This window comes from Citrus sinensis, chromosome 7 (genome assembly GCF_022201045.2).
Source record: "Citrus sinensis cultivar Valencia sweet orange chromosome 7, DVS_A1.0, whole genome shotgun sequence".
NCBI classification, from domain to species: domain Eukaryota; kingdom Viridiplantae; phylum Streptophyta; class Magnoliopsida; order Sapindales; family Rutaceae; genus Citrus; species Citrus sinensis.
In genome coordinates, this window is record NC_068562.1 from 18,636,852 (window position 1) to 18,653,258 (window position 16,407).

The 16,407-nt window shown below is 30.3% G+C and overlaps 1 protein-coding gene and 1 pseudogene across 6 annotated transcripts in view; both read left to right on the top strand.

The window, feature by feature from the left end:
• LOC102610760 (uncharacterized) overlaps positions 1–16,407 on the top strand; it is a 51,137-nt gene extending 34,730 nt beyond the window's left edge. The window contains exons 1-6 of one of the 6 annotated variants that reach the window (XM_052444202.1): positions 13,301–13,470; positions 13,766–13,988; positions 14,461–14,578; positions 14,823–15,014; positions 15,282–15,382; positions 15,754–16,384. In XM_052444202.1, the coding sequence (XP_052300162.1) occupies positions 14,917–15,014; positions 15,282–15,382; positions 15,754–16,208 (654 nt within the window). In that variant the 5' untranslated portion in view covers positions 13,301–13,470; positions 13,766–13,988; positions 14,461–14,578; positions 14,823–14,916 and the 3' untranslated portion in view covers positions 16,209–16,384. Of the gene's footprint in view, positions 1–13,295; positions 13,471–13,765; positions 13,989–14,460; positions 14,579–14,822; positions 15,015–15,281; positions 15,383–15,753 lie in introns of those variants that run through there. The other 5 variants (XR_008056427.1, XM_052444200.1, XR_008056429.1 and 2 more) reach the window with 5 other exon arrangements.
• LOC102610950 (vacuolar-processing enzyme-like) lies at positions 3,277–5,757 on the top strand (annotated as a pseudogene).

Genomic DNA, 16,407 nt, shown 5'->3' on the forward strand with positions numbered 1-16,407 from the left:
AAATAAATGGATAGCAACACTCGTGTTGACCGTGATTTGACAAAATGGTGATAGCTTATTTTAAAAAAAAAAATTGCGAGGAATAACCATTTGAGACAAAAATAAAAAACCCCATAATTTATTTCTTTCTTTTTTTTTCTAATAGAAATGTTCCGGCAAATCCTGAATTTTGACCCAAAAAAATATTATATATCCCAAAAGAGTTTGTGCAATCGTTTTACCAAATTACACTCCCGGTCGTTTTTCCCTCAGTTCCGTAAAAGATTGGATTATATAAACATATATGTAAAAGATTATTATTATTATGAGACTACACAATTAAATATAACAAAATTTAATTAACAATTTCTTAATTTTCTCCATGATGAGGCCAATGGTTTGAGTATTCCAGTGGGTGTGGGAGCTTGGTAACTTTTAATTATTTTCTTTGATTTTAGTTGTAATTCAACTTTCATACATTCAAATAGATCTCAACGGACACTAAATTAAGCTTCAAAATTCCAAAAGACCTATTAGATCAATATTATTTCTATTACTCACTTAATAAACGAAAAATAAGATGGCATAAAATAGGTTATATAATTAAGAGTCTTGTTAATTTATAATTAATGTAACTTACAATTCTTATAATAAGACAGTAGATTCCACTATCATATCATAAATTTTTATATATTTTATTATAACCGTAAGTTGCATTGAATGTAACTTAATAAAATCCCACAATTAAATATCACAATTTCTACCGTACAATATTATGCCATGGTTTTGTGCGGGGTCTTTGATCTTTTTTTTTTTTTTTTCACAAGACAAAATTAGCAAAAACAAAAGGTTTCCAAAGCCAACACACAAAACCATGGCATAATATTAGTGGCAGTAAGTGGTCTCAAAATCAGGCGTTCTAGCCAGTTTCGTTTGGTGGGCATATATGGCTACAAGACAAAGGCTTTTTGCCTGGCAGTTTCTTCATCATCATCATTGTAACACCCCAAATCTAACACGTGCGGAGTAAAAGAAAGTCTACAGAATCCTAACCTAGTTTCTCTGATACCACAATTGTAACACCCCAAATCTAACACGTGCGGAGCACGTGAAGAAGGAGGTTACTCACAAATCATAATCTTTACTCATAAGTTTCAAACTGAAATTCCTCCAATTCTTATTCAAATAAATCCATAAATCCAAACGTCAAATACTAAATAATCTCTCTCGAGGACATATAAAAATAATAACAAAAGTCTCAAACTCCAAATTACACGTTCATAATAAAAGTAACTAAATAGAAACACAAGTCTATTCCTCCTCTTATTCAATAGCAAACGGAAACTGGAAATCATTAACTCCAAAGCTAAGTGCACCTCTCAAAAGAAACTTAATCTGCAAAAAAGTAATGACGAGGGGTGAGCCGTCAACTCGGTAAGTAAAACCATTCCTAACACACTAGGCCTATCGATACCAAAAATATTGCAAGCCTTCTTTTGTTTAAAGCATATATCATAATCCATAATTTTCATAAAACGATATATCACAATAACATAAGATAAATTCTTAATAATTCAGAATATTCAAAAGCATATTTACTTACGAATCAACTCATGTAATACGTATACAGAAAACAAACAGGTTAGCTCATGTCACATAGTGTCACCTATAGTCCCGGTGACCCGGCCAGAAACATAATCAGAATATCGTGTGCACATTCAGAACAGAAACCCAGTACTGGTCCAGACAGATATATCGTATATTACGATCAGAATCAGAATCAGAATAACTATGGACAATGAGCCAAAACATTAGGAATCTCATACAATTATCAGTAATTGAAATCATATATGGGTACAAAACATTCGTATCAGATTTATAAAAGTTCATATCCATAATATAGGCTTGCATAACATTTTAAAGATAACATCATAAAAGGTTGTCATGTCATAAAATCATTTACATATTAAAAAGCATTTATAAAATACTTTGTTAAAAAGAATGGTTTGAAAACATTTACATAAAGCTAATTTTGTTATCAAAATTAGTAATCCTTTAAGTAGTATCAAAACATTTATACTTATAATAATAATATCAAAATACTTCTACATATCCAGTACATTAGGAATGAAGTTACTTACCTCGACAAATGAACTTGGATTAACACACCTCTAAGCTTCTAAGAGCCTCAAACACCTTCAAAACCTTAAACAAATACAAGATATGACAATCAATAACTTATTCTAAGAATTTGATTTTCTAATTCATACCCGTACAGGTCTGATTCTCGGAATTTTAACTCTTAATCAAAGACTCAGAATGATATAAAATCCTATGGAACCATTCTGGACATCCATGAGTACCCCATGTAAAATTTACAAGAGGATCCGATATCAAAAACATTTTAAAAACTATTTACTTCTCAGCAAATTCGAAACTGTTTTCACATAATCTAAACCAAACAGAACGGGTTCCGTGATTTTTATAAAATAAAATACTAATCAGAAAATTATGAAATTAAAACTGGGAATCCTAGACACATATATTAACATACATATAAACTTTCAGAATTTTTTGAGTTCATTTGGTGGTACAAATAGTCTTGTGAATCTGATCACAATACTGGAATCGTGGATTTCCAGTGCAGTGGTTTCTATTTCCAAAATACGTATAAAATTGAAAACGAAGTTGAATTTAATGAAATAAAATTTAATCAAGAAGCCCTACATGTCTAGTTTCCAGAAATATAAATTTTATAAGAAAATTCGTTCAGAAAATATAGCTTTAAAAATTCGAGATACTCATGCTGTTCAGAATAAACGTTGTGAACTTACCCGTCGCTTTGAGTCTCTCCTAAACAAAGGTTTGAATCCTAAGATTTGGGTAGGAGCGTAAAGAGCAGCAGAGAAGAAGGATAAACGTTGTGAACTTAGGGTTATGGAAGGGGGAAAAGTATGTATTTATAGGGGATCTTAAGAAACCCTATTCAATAAGGAAAAATAGCCCTTTTCCAAAATGATCTCATAAATAACCTCTATTTAATTAGTACCCCTTTCTAAATAAGGGTTATAGGCCACTCATAATTCTCAATGAAAGCCCAATTTCCATAATTTAATATGTATGGGAATTTGTGGCGTTACAATCATCGTCAGTATTATTATTATTATTTTCCCTAAAATCCCAATTGAAATCTAATACAAATAAGTAACCAATTAATTAATTAATTAATGCTCTCTAAAACCCCCCAATGGAAATCACTCTATATATATGCATATGCTTCCAATTCTGCTCTTACACTCTTACTCACTAATTTTGCTTCCACTATTTATCAAAAACAATGAATCATTTCATTCTCATTGCTTCACTTCTTCTCCTTTTCTTGTTAAATAATTTTATTGTTGAAGCTCGACAAATTGCAAAAAGCACAACTACTGGAACCAGATGGGTAGTTCTAGTTGCTGGATCCAATTATTATGAAAATTATCGGCACCAGGTTAAATTTTATTAATTGATTAGTTTTACTTTTTATTTAATTTACATACAAATTAATTTTGTCGATTTTTCACCATCAAATTTGCTGGTTATTTTTGCAGGCGGATGTGTGTCACGCGTATCAAATTCTGAAAAATGGAGGATTAAAAGATGAAAACATAATTGTTTTCATGTATGATGATATTGCATTTAACGTTCAAAATCCAAGGCCTGGTATCATCATCAACAAGCCGTACGGCCCTGATGTTTATAATTGAGTCCCCAAGGTATTTATTTATTTATTTATTTTGCCTGATAAATCAAACTTTTTTAATTTGATTATATGATTCCTATGGCTATTTTACAGGATTACACTGGTGAAAATTGTACTGCCAACAATTTTCTGGCGGTGATTCTCGGCAACAGAACTGCACTCACCGGGGGCAGTGGCAAGGTTGTAAATAGTGGTCCGAATGACTATATTTTTATTTATTATGCAGACCATGGAAGCGCTGGTATGGTCGGTAAGTATCAACATTATTAATTAGTAAAATTAATTGTTTTTTTAAGCTTTAATTTCTTATTATTATTATTTTTTCTTCAATCTTATAAATTTTTTCACATCAATGTTTTTATAATTTATGTGCTGCAGCAATGCCTACTGGAGATGACCTCTACGCTAAAGATTTGATAGAGGTGTTAAAAAAGAAACACGAGGCTAAATCTTATAAAAGCATGGTAAGTAAATGAAATCAATTAACCATTATGCAAATTTAATTACTAGTTGATAACTAATCAATTAATTAAAAAAAAATTTTTTTGGTTGGCAATTTTGGGGTGAAATTAATTAGGAAATTAATTTTACCTTGAAGCTTGTGAATCCGGAAGCATGTTTGATGGGCTTCTCACGGAAGACATGAACATATATGCAGTCACAGCTTCAACTCCTGCAGAGAGCAGCTACGCGATGTATTGTCCCGGGCATTATCCGAGTCCCGAGGATGATTTTGAAACTTGTTTGGGTGGTCTCTTCAGTATTTCTTGGATTGAAGATAGGTCAATTAATTGATTATTTGATTTTTCATCGATAAATTTGATGTTAATTAAAATTTATAATTTTTTTTAACTTTTCTGTGTAATGGCGTGCAGTGAAAAACATGATTTACAGAAGGAAACACTACAGCAACAACATGGAGTGGTAAAATCTATTTTTTTTATTAATTAAAGTTATCACGTCTCTCTCTCTCTTTTAAAAAATAAAAAATAAAATAAAATTCTCTGGTTAATTCCGTCGAGTTTTACAGGTTCGGAGGAGGACATTGGTAGATTATTTAGACTTTAGCTCTCATGTAATGCAGTACGGAAACAAAGAGCTGAGCAAAGAGCCAATTTTTACGTATATTGGCACGAATCCTGATAACGACAACTTCACGATGAAGGCTGAAGAATTTTCTTCTAACCCATCAGCTGAAATTGCTCATTCGAGTCGTTTGACGAGGGGAGCTGTTAGTCAACGCGATGCTCAACTTCATTATCTTTGGCACAGGGTAATTCAATTAATCTTTTATCAAATTATTGTTTAATTAATGAGATCTTGTAATTTGAGTTATAATAATGTTTATTCTTGCAGTTCAATAGATCGGCTGATGGGTCTAGTGAGAAGATCGAAGCTCAGAAGCAATTACAGAATGAGATTTTAAGCAGGCAGCAAGTGGATCAAAATATACATCAAATCATAGCACAAGTTTTTGGCGAAGAAAATGTGTCGAAAATGATTGAGTCCATTCGACCAGCAGGCCAGCCTCTTGTAGACGACTGGGATTGCTTGAAAATGCTTGTAAGTTTTATATTATTATTATTTTTTTCTTAATTAATTCCATTGTTATCTCAAGCATACACACGTACTCGCACACACATAATCATTTTTAGGTGTGGCTGTCTTCATTTTTTTTAATACAGATGTGCGGTTTAATAGTGTGTCTGCACTCACTCCATTAAATCGCACGGTTTAACAATGTGTCTATTTAAAAAAAGAAAACGACATCCGTAATAGAGAAAGACTATTTGATAGATTATTTTGATTTCTTAATTAATTATATACAGGTGAGAATTTATGGGAAAATTTGTGGATCATTATCAATATATGGAAAGAAGTATACAAGAGCGATGGCCAACATGTGCAATGCTGGAATCAATGAGAAGCAGATGACTTTGGCATCCAATCAAGCTTGTTTGAAATAAAATAAGTAAAATGATTATTTGAATAAGTTCTTGAAATCAAATACGTCTTTGAATATTTGAAGAATATACCTAAAGCTTTTAATTTCTCTGTTTAAAAATATATTTTCTTTCTTTTAATTTCTTTCTTTGAGGAAAAAAATGTGATTTGATTTTCTTTTTATACGGTTCAATTGATATTGTAGCTAGTTGTTATCAGGCCTAAAAACTTCAGTAGTTGGATGAAAATAACCCAAAAAGAAAAATAAATGATAACAAAATAAGAATAAAGAATAAATCCTTTAATTTGAATTTTTTTTTTCCCGATAAGATCATTCTTTTAACCAGATCCAAAGAAATGCTTTATACTTTTTTTGCATGACACTTGAGAAAAGAAAAAAACACATTAGAAGAAAAATAAGGAATTTTGATATTTCAAGACAACAGCTATAAGATAAGAAAACCAAAGCAAATATGGAAACAAATACAATAAAAAAAAAAGGCATTAAACATTCTTTATCCATCCTTCAATTATCGCCTCAATATTAACAAATCATTTAATTGTGCTATTGAGGCTTTGGGACATTGTAATCAAAGACTGAGAAAGCTATCTTTTTTTTTCCCTATAAAAAGTTTTATTTTCTTAGTCACTATGATGCGTAATTAAAAAAATTATCAAAATCACCACCTAAAGCAACTTATAAATACAAAAATAGTGCTAAACATCTCAAATTTTTTATTTTAAAAAATTATGTCAGATCATGTGACATTCACTAACTAATTGGAGAGATAATATAATTAATTTATCTAGATTTAGTAAAAAATTATCAATTATTTAATTAATGAAATTTAAAATAAAAAAATTGAGATGTCTAATCATTACTCTAAATATAATAGACACCAAAATAATAAAAAATTAAAGTTTAAGAGTTCAAAATATTTTATTTATAGTCTCATGAATAGAACAACATAATTGCAAACGGCACATTTTCTCACTTACGTTTCTTTGTTGGCACACGTAATTATAAAAAATTTAGAACAGTAGTACCGAATGAGCTTGAATTAATTAATTGTATTGTGTGTAATGCATTGACGTATGCTCAACTAAGATTTGGAAATTGTTTAAAAAAAATGAAATCATGGATATATTTTCAGATAATCCATAAGTATTTGAAAAAAAAAAAAAGTTTTTAACACCCTATTATATCCTGATAAATATCTCTTCTACTAAACTTGACAAACACTAATATAACAAACCCCAATTATTTTCTCCTGTATTCTTTTGCGCTCTCATAGGTGTCATTTTATTTTTTTGAGTCTTTTGTTGCTAAATTTTTAGATTCGTGATCAATTCATTTTCATGATTTTTTTTTCAGTCTATGATCTTCATCTATACAAATTTAAAATACTCCCTTTTGTTTTCTTCATTTTTTCAGATTAATTATTTTTAATTTTGGGAAACTAATGTTTTTAAGTTTTGTAAAGAAAGAAAGTTTGGAGAGAAGAACAAAGATAACAATACTTCAAAAGAAATTATCACTTATAGAATTGTTTGTGTGAAAGGTATGGTAAGAAGACTATTAAAAAAAAATTAAGAGTGAGAAAATTGATAGAAATAAAAGAAAATTTGGAAATCAAAGCACACACAAATTAAGGATGATAATTTAGAAGAAATGATCTTTTTGATATTAAATGGATCATAATTGAGAGGGGGTTTTAAAAGAATAATGGAAAGGTGTTAAAAGCCTCTCACTTTTGAATTTTTGTGCCTTTCCATTGTTTGGTTGACTATGAAATGGGGGAATTTATTAATTTCCTTTGAAATAAAGGAAATTAATAAATTCCATCCAATCAAGGGATCTGAATTATTCACCGAAGAGTGAAATAGGGGCGGAGCTATTTGTGGGTGATGAGCATAATTTATATACATATTTTACCCTTAATAATATAATTGCTAGTTATATTTATTTGTTATTTTTAATTAATTGAATTGTTTTATTGAATAGGGAATTAATTGGAGATTGTTGATAAAAAGGGCATGAAAACACTTCAAATTGAGAAGGAATAAAGATTAAATTGGAAGACAAAAATGCAACCAAGAATTAATGGAAGTCAAGAAGACCAAAATTGGAAGTCAATTTCTTCAAAGGATGAACGGTGGGCATGCATTTGGAAAGCAAAGATTTGGCAATTTGGAATGCATGTGCTGGGCATTAAAAGAAGAAATCATTAATTGGCCTTTTGCTTTTGTGGTCAAACGTGTGCTTTGCTTTCAAAGTTTAGTAAGGAAATAATTTTAAAAGGCCTTGGTGAGTGGGCTTTATAAGTCGGTGGAGAATAATTAATGCAATTAGAATCCAATAAGGATTAAGCAAGTCAGTAACATTATATAAAGGCAAGAGGGCCACGAGAGGAGAGAAAACTGGAGACGCAAGGATTCAAGACAGAGAAGAAAATCTGCAGCAATTCGGCTTTCCCATGGCTGAATTTATTTATTTTGTTGCTCCCAATTCAAGTATGTCTAACTAATTTTCTTATACTGAAGTTAAGGATGAAACCCTATTCAATGAAATAATTATCTTTTTATTTAATTAATTCCCTATATATGTTCTTTGATGATTATGGTTTTTATTTCACATGATTAATTAGATGTTAATAAAATCTTTTCATCAATTCTGTCATGCATTATTGATTGTTAGGATTAATATTCAATTAAATCTATGCTTGGATTTATAAAGTTTATACATGATTATCTTTGATTCTATGTCTTTCATTAAATTGTTTACATAGAGTGCTTAGGAAAACTTTGACTCTTTGTTATTCAATATGTTTACATGAGATTCTTAGATGTCATATTATTAAGCAGAAAAAGAACCTACATTAGATTTAATTACTTGGGCTTAATTGTTATATCCATGAGATGACATAAATTGATTTCGAGTTGTCACTCTAAAATTGGGGATTAATTAATAATTAGATAATTACTAGTTGAATAGTGGTGGATTCTGAAACCTTGGTAATTCTTATCTTATTGAATTCTCCTTTATTTTAATTGCTTCCTTAGTTTAATTGGTTTAATTTTCTTAAAAACTCAATTTGCTCAACTAGGTTAGAATTAATATTAATTTTAGATTTAAATTAGACTTTTTAATTTATAACAATCCCTGTGGGATCGACCTCGTTACCACTATTCTATTTCTAGATTCGTGCGCTTGCGAGTATATTAAAATTTTCACAACAGTGGGCTGGGGCTGTAGCCTGTCTAAAATTTTGATAAGAGTTCTGCTATTTACTTCGGGTCAAACCCCGAAAGTAATTGAAACGACGTCATTTCCTTTTTTTTCGTTTTTGTTCTCCATAAAACGACGCCGTTTGGTTTAATTAGCATCAGCCCCAATTGTTCTCTCTTCATCTTCATTTCATAACCGATCCCAAGCACTGCAAAACCCTTTCATATTGAGATTCTTCACCACTTTGACTCTTCTTGAATAATTCCAAAAGGGAAAAAAAGAAAAAAAAAAGGGTCATGTCACATTAGAGAGCAACTTTGTGCTATACATTCTTCAAGTCGAGCTGAGGAAACTGAAGTTCAAAGTTATCAGGACAAATTTTGATCCATATACATTTATTCACATACATGAATTATTACCAGCAACGTGTCATTGGATTTTCACATGCACACATGCATCTTCTTCTTTGCAAAATGAAAAGCACTTCATTTCTCTCAGCAAAAGCACTTCTTAGTTCGTTCTCATATGCTTAGATTACAAGTTTAATTACTAAAATTTCAGGCTATTGTGAGACGAAGAGAAAATGAAGAGAAAGAGAGCAATTTGGAGTTGTTATTGATTTTGTTTTAACCAAGCTGAAACGAAGGGGAAGAGAAACAGAGAAATAGAAGGAGGGGCTGTGAGCCAGAGAGAGAAAGCAATTTGTTGAGACGAAGAGAACGAAGTGAAGGAGTGGGGTTGTTGTTGATTTTTTTTTCCTTAAAACGACGTCGTTTTAGGGAGAATGAAATGAAAAAAAAAAAAGAATTAAAACGACGTCGTTTATTATTTTCGGGGTTTCAAAATTTACAAAATTGTCATTGCTTTACACTTTTATTTACAACTTCACCATTCTATTAATTTACCACTTTGTCATTCTTATAAATAAATAAAATGAGCATTTACTTTATTCTTGGAGAACGCGCTCTCTTTGTTTTTTGGCTCCTTCGTGCTGACATGCTCTGCTTCTTCAGTTATTCGTCTTCTCTTGGTAGGAATATATAACATATTTATTTTTTATTTGATCATTTACAATATATTTATAAATTGTAAGATAGTAAAGACTAAAAATCATTTTCTTTAGTTAGTTTATGTTCTAATTTTATTATGTAAGATTAAATTATTGTTAGGTCAAACCATTGAATTCTAGCAATTAAAATTTTAAATTTATTATTGATAAATCATAGATTAGAGATAATTATTTTAGTGAAAAATAAGAAGAAATGCAAGAGCTCATCAAGACACCACTTTAAAATAAGATAGAGAAATTTATATAAGAGTGTACGATTATCTATGTTGAAAGAAAATTTCTAGACATTGTCGATTCAAATTCAATAATAGATGAATTTAATTCTTGAAAGTTTAGAAAGACACAACTGAAATATTATTTAATTATAATTGAATTGGTTCTTAAAATTGATGTATTTTCTTATGTATTAATGAAATTTTCATTAAAAATTATATTTTTAATTGCGATAATATTTGGACTTGGAAAAAATTTAACACACCCAAAAAATGTTACTTTACTTCGCCCGTGAAATGAGGAATCCAAATTCCAAATTCACTAGAAATCTAAACTTCCAAATTTACCCCTTTTATATTTTACTATTAATTAGTTTATTGTTATTAAAGCAATTTTAATTACACTTAAATGTAATTTTTTTAATTTAAAAAATAAAAAATAATTGAGTAGGGGAAAAAGTATATTTTATAACTAATTGTAGGAATAAAAATGTCATTTTGTAACTATTATAGGGGCAAAAATATTATTTTATAATTAATTCTAAGGGTAAAAATTTCATTTTGTAATTAATTTACTATTCCCATTGAAGTTAACAACAAAGTTAACGAATGATTACCCGCTTGATTATTTTTTTAAAAACGTATCATTTTTAAAAAATTTGTCAGAACATGTGTCACCCAAAGGTAATTAACTCTTATTTTTTAAATTCTTAGGTGTTTACCATTTGATTTAATCACGTAACATATACCTATGGCGAAAAAACATATCTCATCCTTCTATCAACAAACAATAACGTCTAAATCTTCCAGCTTGTTTTTGGGGTCTGAGGCATTTTCGTCTTTCATTAGTCAAATGGACGGTAAAGCTGATGACAGGAGTGGTATGTAATAATACAGCAAACTCACCATCTAAATATAAATACGTGAAACTTCAGGGGAAGCTATCTAAACTTTACCCTACTAGAAAATGGGCCCAATCCCCGTTAGCAGGCCCCATTGAAAGAGTGCGGCAAAGCAACCTGGGTAAAAGTACATTTTAAAAATAAACATGAAAAAAAATAAGATGTTCCTATCTTACATGCATGTAAGATATATTTCTTTACATAAATAGTGTATGTGGACGAAAGATTTAGAAAGAAAGAACCATTGACACCGAATTTATTATAAATAAAATTAATTATTTGTTTATGACCTGATTGAAGGTTGATATAAATCTTGTATTTTATGACTTTATAGCGATTTTTTAGAATTTCAAAGTTCAAACCCATAAAAAATGATAAGTAAAGTGAGACTGAGAATTCATTTGGCTTGGCAATGGTGATGGTAAAATGAATTTTTCCTCGGTTTATTGACTATTCTTAATGAGTCGTGATCTAATAATCAATTCTTTTGTCCTTTCTCTTATATTTCCACATATGAATAATCATGGTTTGACTAAAGAATTTTTTTTTTCCTCTATGGACCATTCGCAGACAGTCATGGCTTAACGAAAAAATTTCTCTCTCGTTTTTCCTTTATTGACTATCCTTAATCTGTCATAATCTAGCTAATAATTTTGTTATCTGTCCACTATTATTGATCAATCGTGAATTCCTCCATTTTATTGGTTCCTTAAAATCTTGAATTTTTTATTATTACGACTTATCTCGTTATAAAAAATGAAAGAACGAGGAAGAGAAAATGGAGATATGAATCAAGTAAAATTATAAAAGATTCTATTTTATCTAATTAAACTATGCTAATATAAAAATAAAGCTTAAAATAAAGCTTACTCTATTTATATTATTAAATAAAATCATTTGTCAAACAATATTTGGCATCAAAGAGCAACTTGGTCGAAATAAAATATTTGGTTGACGTTCGTTTCTTCCACATAAAAAATATTATGTGCACCCAACTAACATTTTTTTCATAAAGATTCATTTGATGATCATCATATATCATCGTCTCATTTGAAAGAAATATTTTTACACAAAATTTAGAATATGGTAATGCTATAATGACTTTAAAAAAAAAATTCAAGGGTTTATTTGCCCTCGTAAGATCAAACTACATGTACACGCATATATTTTAAAAAAAAAAAGCTACAAGTACATGTTGCAACAATTTGTGAACAACTAAAGTAACCTAAACCATAAACACTAACCAAAGTATTTTCCAAGCATTGAGTTACTTTAAAACAATCTCTCGTTATTATTATTATTATTATTTTAAATCTATATACAACATTACCATAGTAATGCATTTTAAGAAAGTTTTATGGAGTACACAATCCCAGATTTTATCAATTAAATACCCTTTGAGACAATTGTTGGCAGGTTCAAAAATAATTTTTATTAGGAAGTTTAAAATTAATTTCGATGTTTGATAATTTATTTTAAAAGAGTAAATTTTGAATTACTCCTTTCGTGAAATGATAATTTTTAAAATATGATTTAAATTGTTGTAAACTTGAATTTATTTCTTTTTTATTCAAAAGATTAGGCAAAAATGAGGGTGGGTCGATATTTTTTTTTTATCTTCTTACAAAAATATGGGATAAATTGATTTTTATGATACTTTAAAGATATTTTAAAAGTTGTCATTTCACAAGAAGGTAATCTGAAATTAATCTTTTTTTTTCGAAATAGTATTGGCAAAACCAATTCCTACAGCACATTCTGATTATGTTAAGAAAGTTTCATTTAACATTTTGCCTATTTTAGTTATTTACATTATCATAGTAATTTAACATTAAATTTTCTAAACACAAAATTGGTACCGACAACAGTAAAATTGTTTTCTTTATATTTTTAGCAATTTAAGAATAAATGCCTGAGTCCATATTAACCATATAAACATGTTCAATAATCACGATTATCAAAGAATTTAAAGATTAATATAGAATTTATAAAACGAGAATCAGGCCTCAAAACAGGAATATTCGGTCCGGTTTGAATCCGGTCCGGATGCCGTAACATAAATCTCGGTTGCTAATTTTATGTTTACATGTCAAATTATGACCTGGCAGTCTGCAACAATCCTATTGGTCTGCTGACATGTCAATTTTACTCGAACAAATATCCAAAAAAATTAAAAATAAAAAATAAAAGGAAAGTGAGAAAAAAGGAAAAATAATAAATCTCGCTCATGAAGTCTAATTTGCTTCTCACTTAAAAGTCCTGCAAATAATAATAATAATAATAATAATAATAAGAATCTTGACAGAAGATTGTGTGTGTGACACAGAGAGCTGTTAAAGATCGAACAAGTTTCGAGCATTTTTGCGTTTTTACAGAACTCCATTGCATTGGTAATCTTCTACTTTTTCTCTGTTCATTATTCTGTGTTAATTTGTGAATCTGCTTATAGATCGAACAATTTTGTGATATTTTTATAACTCAATTGTGTGTAAATGCATTTGGATTAGGGTTTCGACGTTTAGATCTTGCGTTTCGTTATGTTCTGTTTGGTTGCCGTTAAAATGTTGCAAATGAAGGCTCGTTACAGTTGTTAATTTCTCAATGTTTCTTATCTTGTTCATTTGGTGCAATTAAAATGGTTTGATTTATTGGCATTTGGTTTTCGTTTGAAATTTATTTTTTCAGGATAAGTGATGGTGATAATATTTGCAAATCCTTGAATTCTTTTTAGAGTTTCATTTGAAGTTGAAGGGGGGGGGGGGGGGGGGTTGGCCCTGAAACGGCAGGGGTAGTGAATTTATCAAACACAATGATGATGGATGATGATATGGAGAATGGTGGTTTGGGGCCTTACCAAGATCGGCCGAGGACGTTCCCCAACATGCGTAGTAAACCTTATGTTCCTATGGTAAGTAGGCAGCAGTATAGCATTTACATATTTGTCAAGTCTTGTAGAAATTTCTTTCATTGGATCATCTATTGTTGCCATCAATCATGCCCAGAATAGCTATAGGAACTGTCTATGGGATACTCCACCCTTTAAGAATAGCCAAACAGGGAGAGATGGTTAATTGTGAAAATTTTATAAAATTTGAATTGAAGATCTAGTGTACTGTTTTAATTGAATAAAAAGATAAACACTTCATTAAACATGGTATCATCCTCAACTCTAGTACAAGAAAATTAGAGAGACATAATTACCTTAACTCTTGTACCCGAAAAATAGAAAGACATAATTAAATTTAGAGTAATAGAACAAAAAAAAAAGCCATTGAAAGCTTTCTCACTAATTTTTTTTTAATCATGTATAAGTTTAGACCCTAACCCAAATAAATTTGGAGCCCAAGTTGATGGGCTTTCATTTTCACTGTTTTTCGTAGTTTCTTGCCCATAAATAATAACCGTCTCTATGCATCTGTTCGTTTCTCTGTGGAATGTGCATTTCTAACTCAAGACTTCAGAAACGCTTTTCCCTTCGCTTCTATGATCAGATTTCTGGTTAGTAAATAAATTAAATACATTTCTTCCTCTTTTTCCCTATCTATTTTCATAAATTTAGTGATGGGTTCCCCTTCATTTTATTTATGGTGCTCATAATTATATGCCATTTTGCGTTTTCAATCCTTTGTTGGTTGCCCTTTTAGTATATTACATGCAATTTCAATGGCTATGGTTTTCTTAAATTATTATTACTGTTATTTTTATATATATATTTATTTATGTTGTTGTTGTTGTTGTGTAGCTTCAGATGGTCTAATTGAAATTACGAATGTGGATTAGTGTCAAAATGGGAAGTGTTTGTAAAGTAGTATAATAGCAATAATATAGCAAAAGCAATGGGGACTGTGATTAGTAAAGCTGCTAGTGGTATAGGCAGTGTTCTTGGCACTGCTTTCGTGGCTCCATTTAAGAGCATCTTCAATGGATCTTGTGAGTAAGTAATTCTAATTCGTCATCTCTCATAACGCTTCTCTTTATTCGCATAAATCTTTACAACATTAATTATGTATGTAATTGCTTTAGTTGCTTAATTATACCATAATAATGAAAGGGAGTATCTTGCAAGTTATAATCTATTTGATTATTGCCAATGTAATGATCTATATGTGTTCATTTGAAAGAGGTCGTATCAATTGCTTTATGCATACATGCGCGCGCATTTATTGAATGGTGGTTTGATTCGATTTGCTTGGCTATGCAGGGATGTTTGTCCAGGACCATGGGACATAATTTGTTTCATCGAGCACTTATGTGTCACCAATCTGGTGAAACTGCTAATGATTTTGGGGCTGTGCTACATAAGTAATCTCAGCTCTCATACTTAACAATTCACCTTCCCATTTAAGTTTAATTTCTTTTCGAATTCTTCTATTTTCATTTTGACGGTTGATTGAATGAACAAATTGATGAAATAAACAAAAATAAGACAAATTAATAATTCAGAAAATATTTGGGTTTCATAAAGAATGTAACAGAACTCTCTCCCGAATTTGTATATTTCGGAATGGCATCGTTGAGCACAAATCATGATAATGCTGTTTGTTTCAATCTTTGCTTATAAATGATCTTAAGCTAAATATGGTAAATTTTTGTTTCTTTTTGTTATATTTAAGTAGAACCAGAATTAACTGCTGGGTTTTTGTCATTTATTATATCATTTTTCATATTTTCAGTTTTGTTGTTCTGCTACCTATTGTTCAAAGTGGGGATCTGCCAATGCATTGTAAGAAGCCTTTGTAAGATGTGCTGGGCTGCTTGTGAAACATACTGGTATGCTTTGGAAGACATCACATGTTTCTTGTGGCACAAGCTATTGAACACCAAACGTAGAAACAAGCGCCGACGCATTAGAGATGCTGAATGGGGGTATAGCTCAAGCAGTGATGGAAATGATTTTTCAGGTTATCATCGCCATTTAAGTTCGAGAAGAAAACGATACACGGAGAGAAACGACTGGTATGGGCATGACAGTCATTGCGGCAGTCGGCACCATCACGTAAAGCTCAAGACAAGACAAGCGTCATTTCATTTAAGAGGAGGGTCAAGAAGACTAAGGAATTCAAGGCGGCTCCATTCAATGAAAGTGAGAAATCCTCGAAGAATTTCGAAAAGGCAGCGGCTAAAATGAACAGAATGTAAGGGATCTCTTGAATCTCTTCGTAGACAATATATAGGATGTATATGGTTTAATTGGAGTGTATGAGTGCCAAAATTCAACACTTGTCTGCACGTTTGCATGCATCTAAAATGTTAGTATTGAACATATTGGCAGAAATGTGAAGCCCTATTGAAGTTATTCTCAAATTTGTAAAGCCCGTTTAAATATA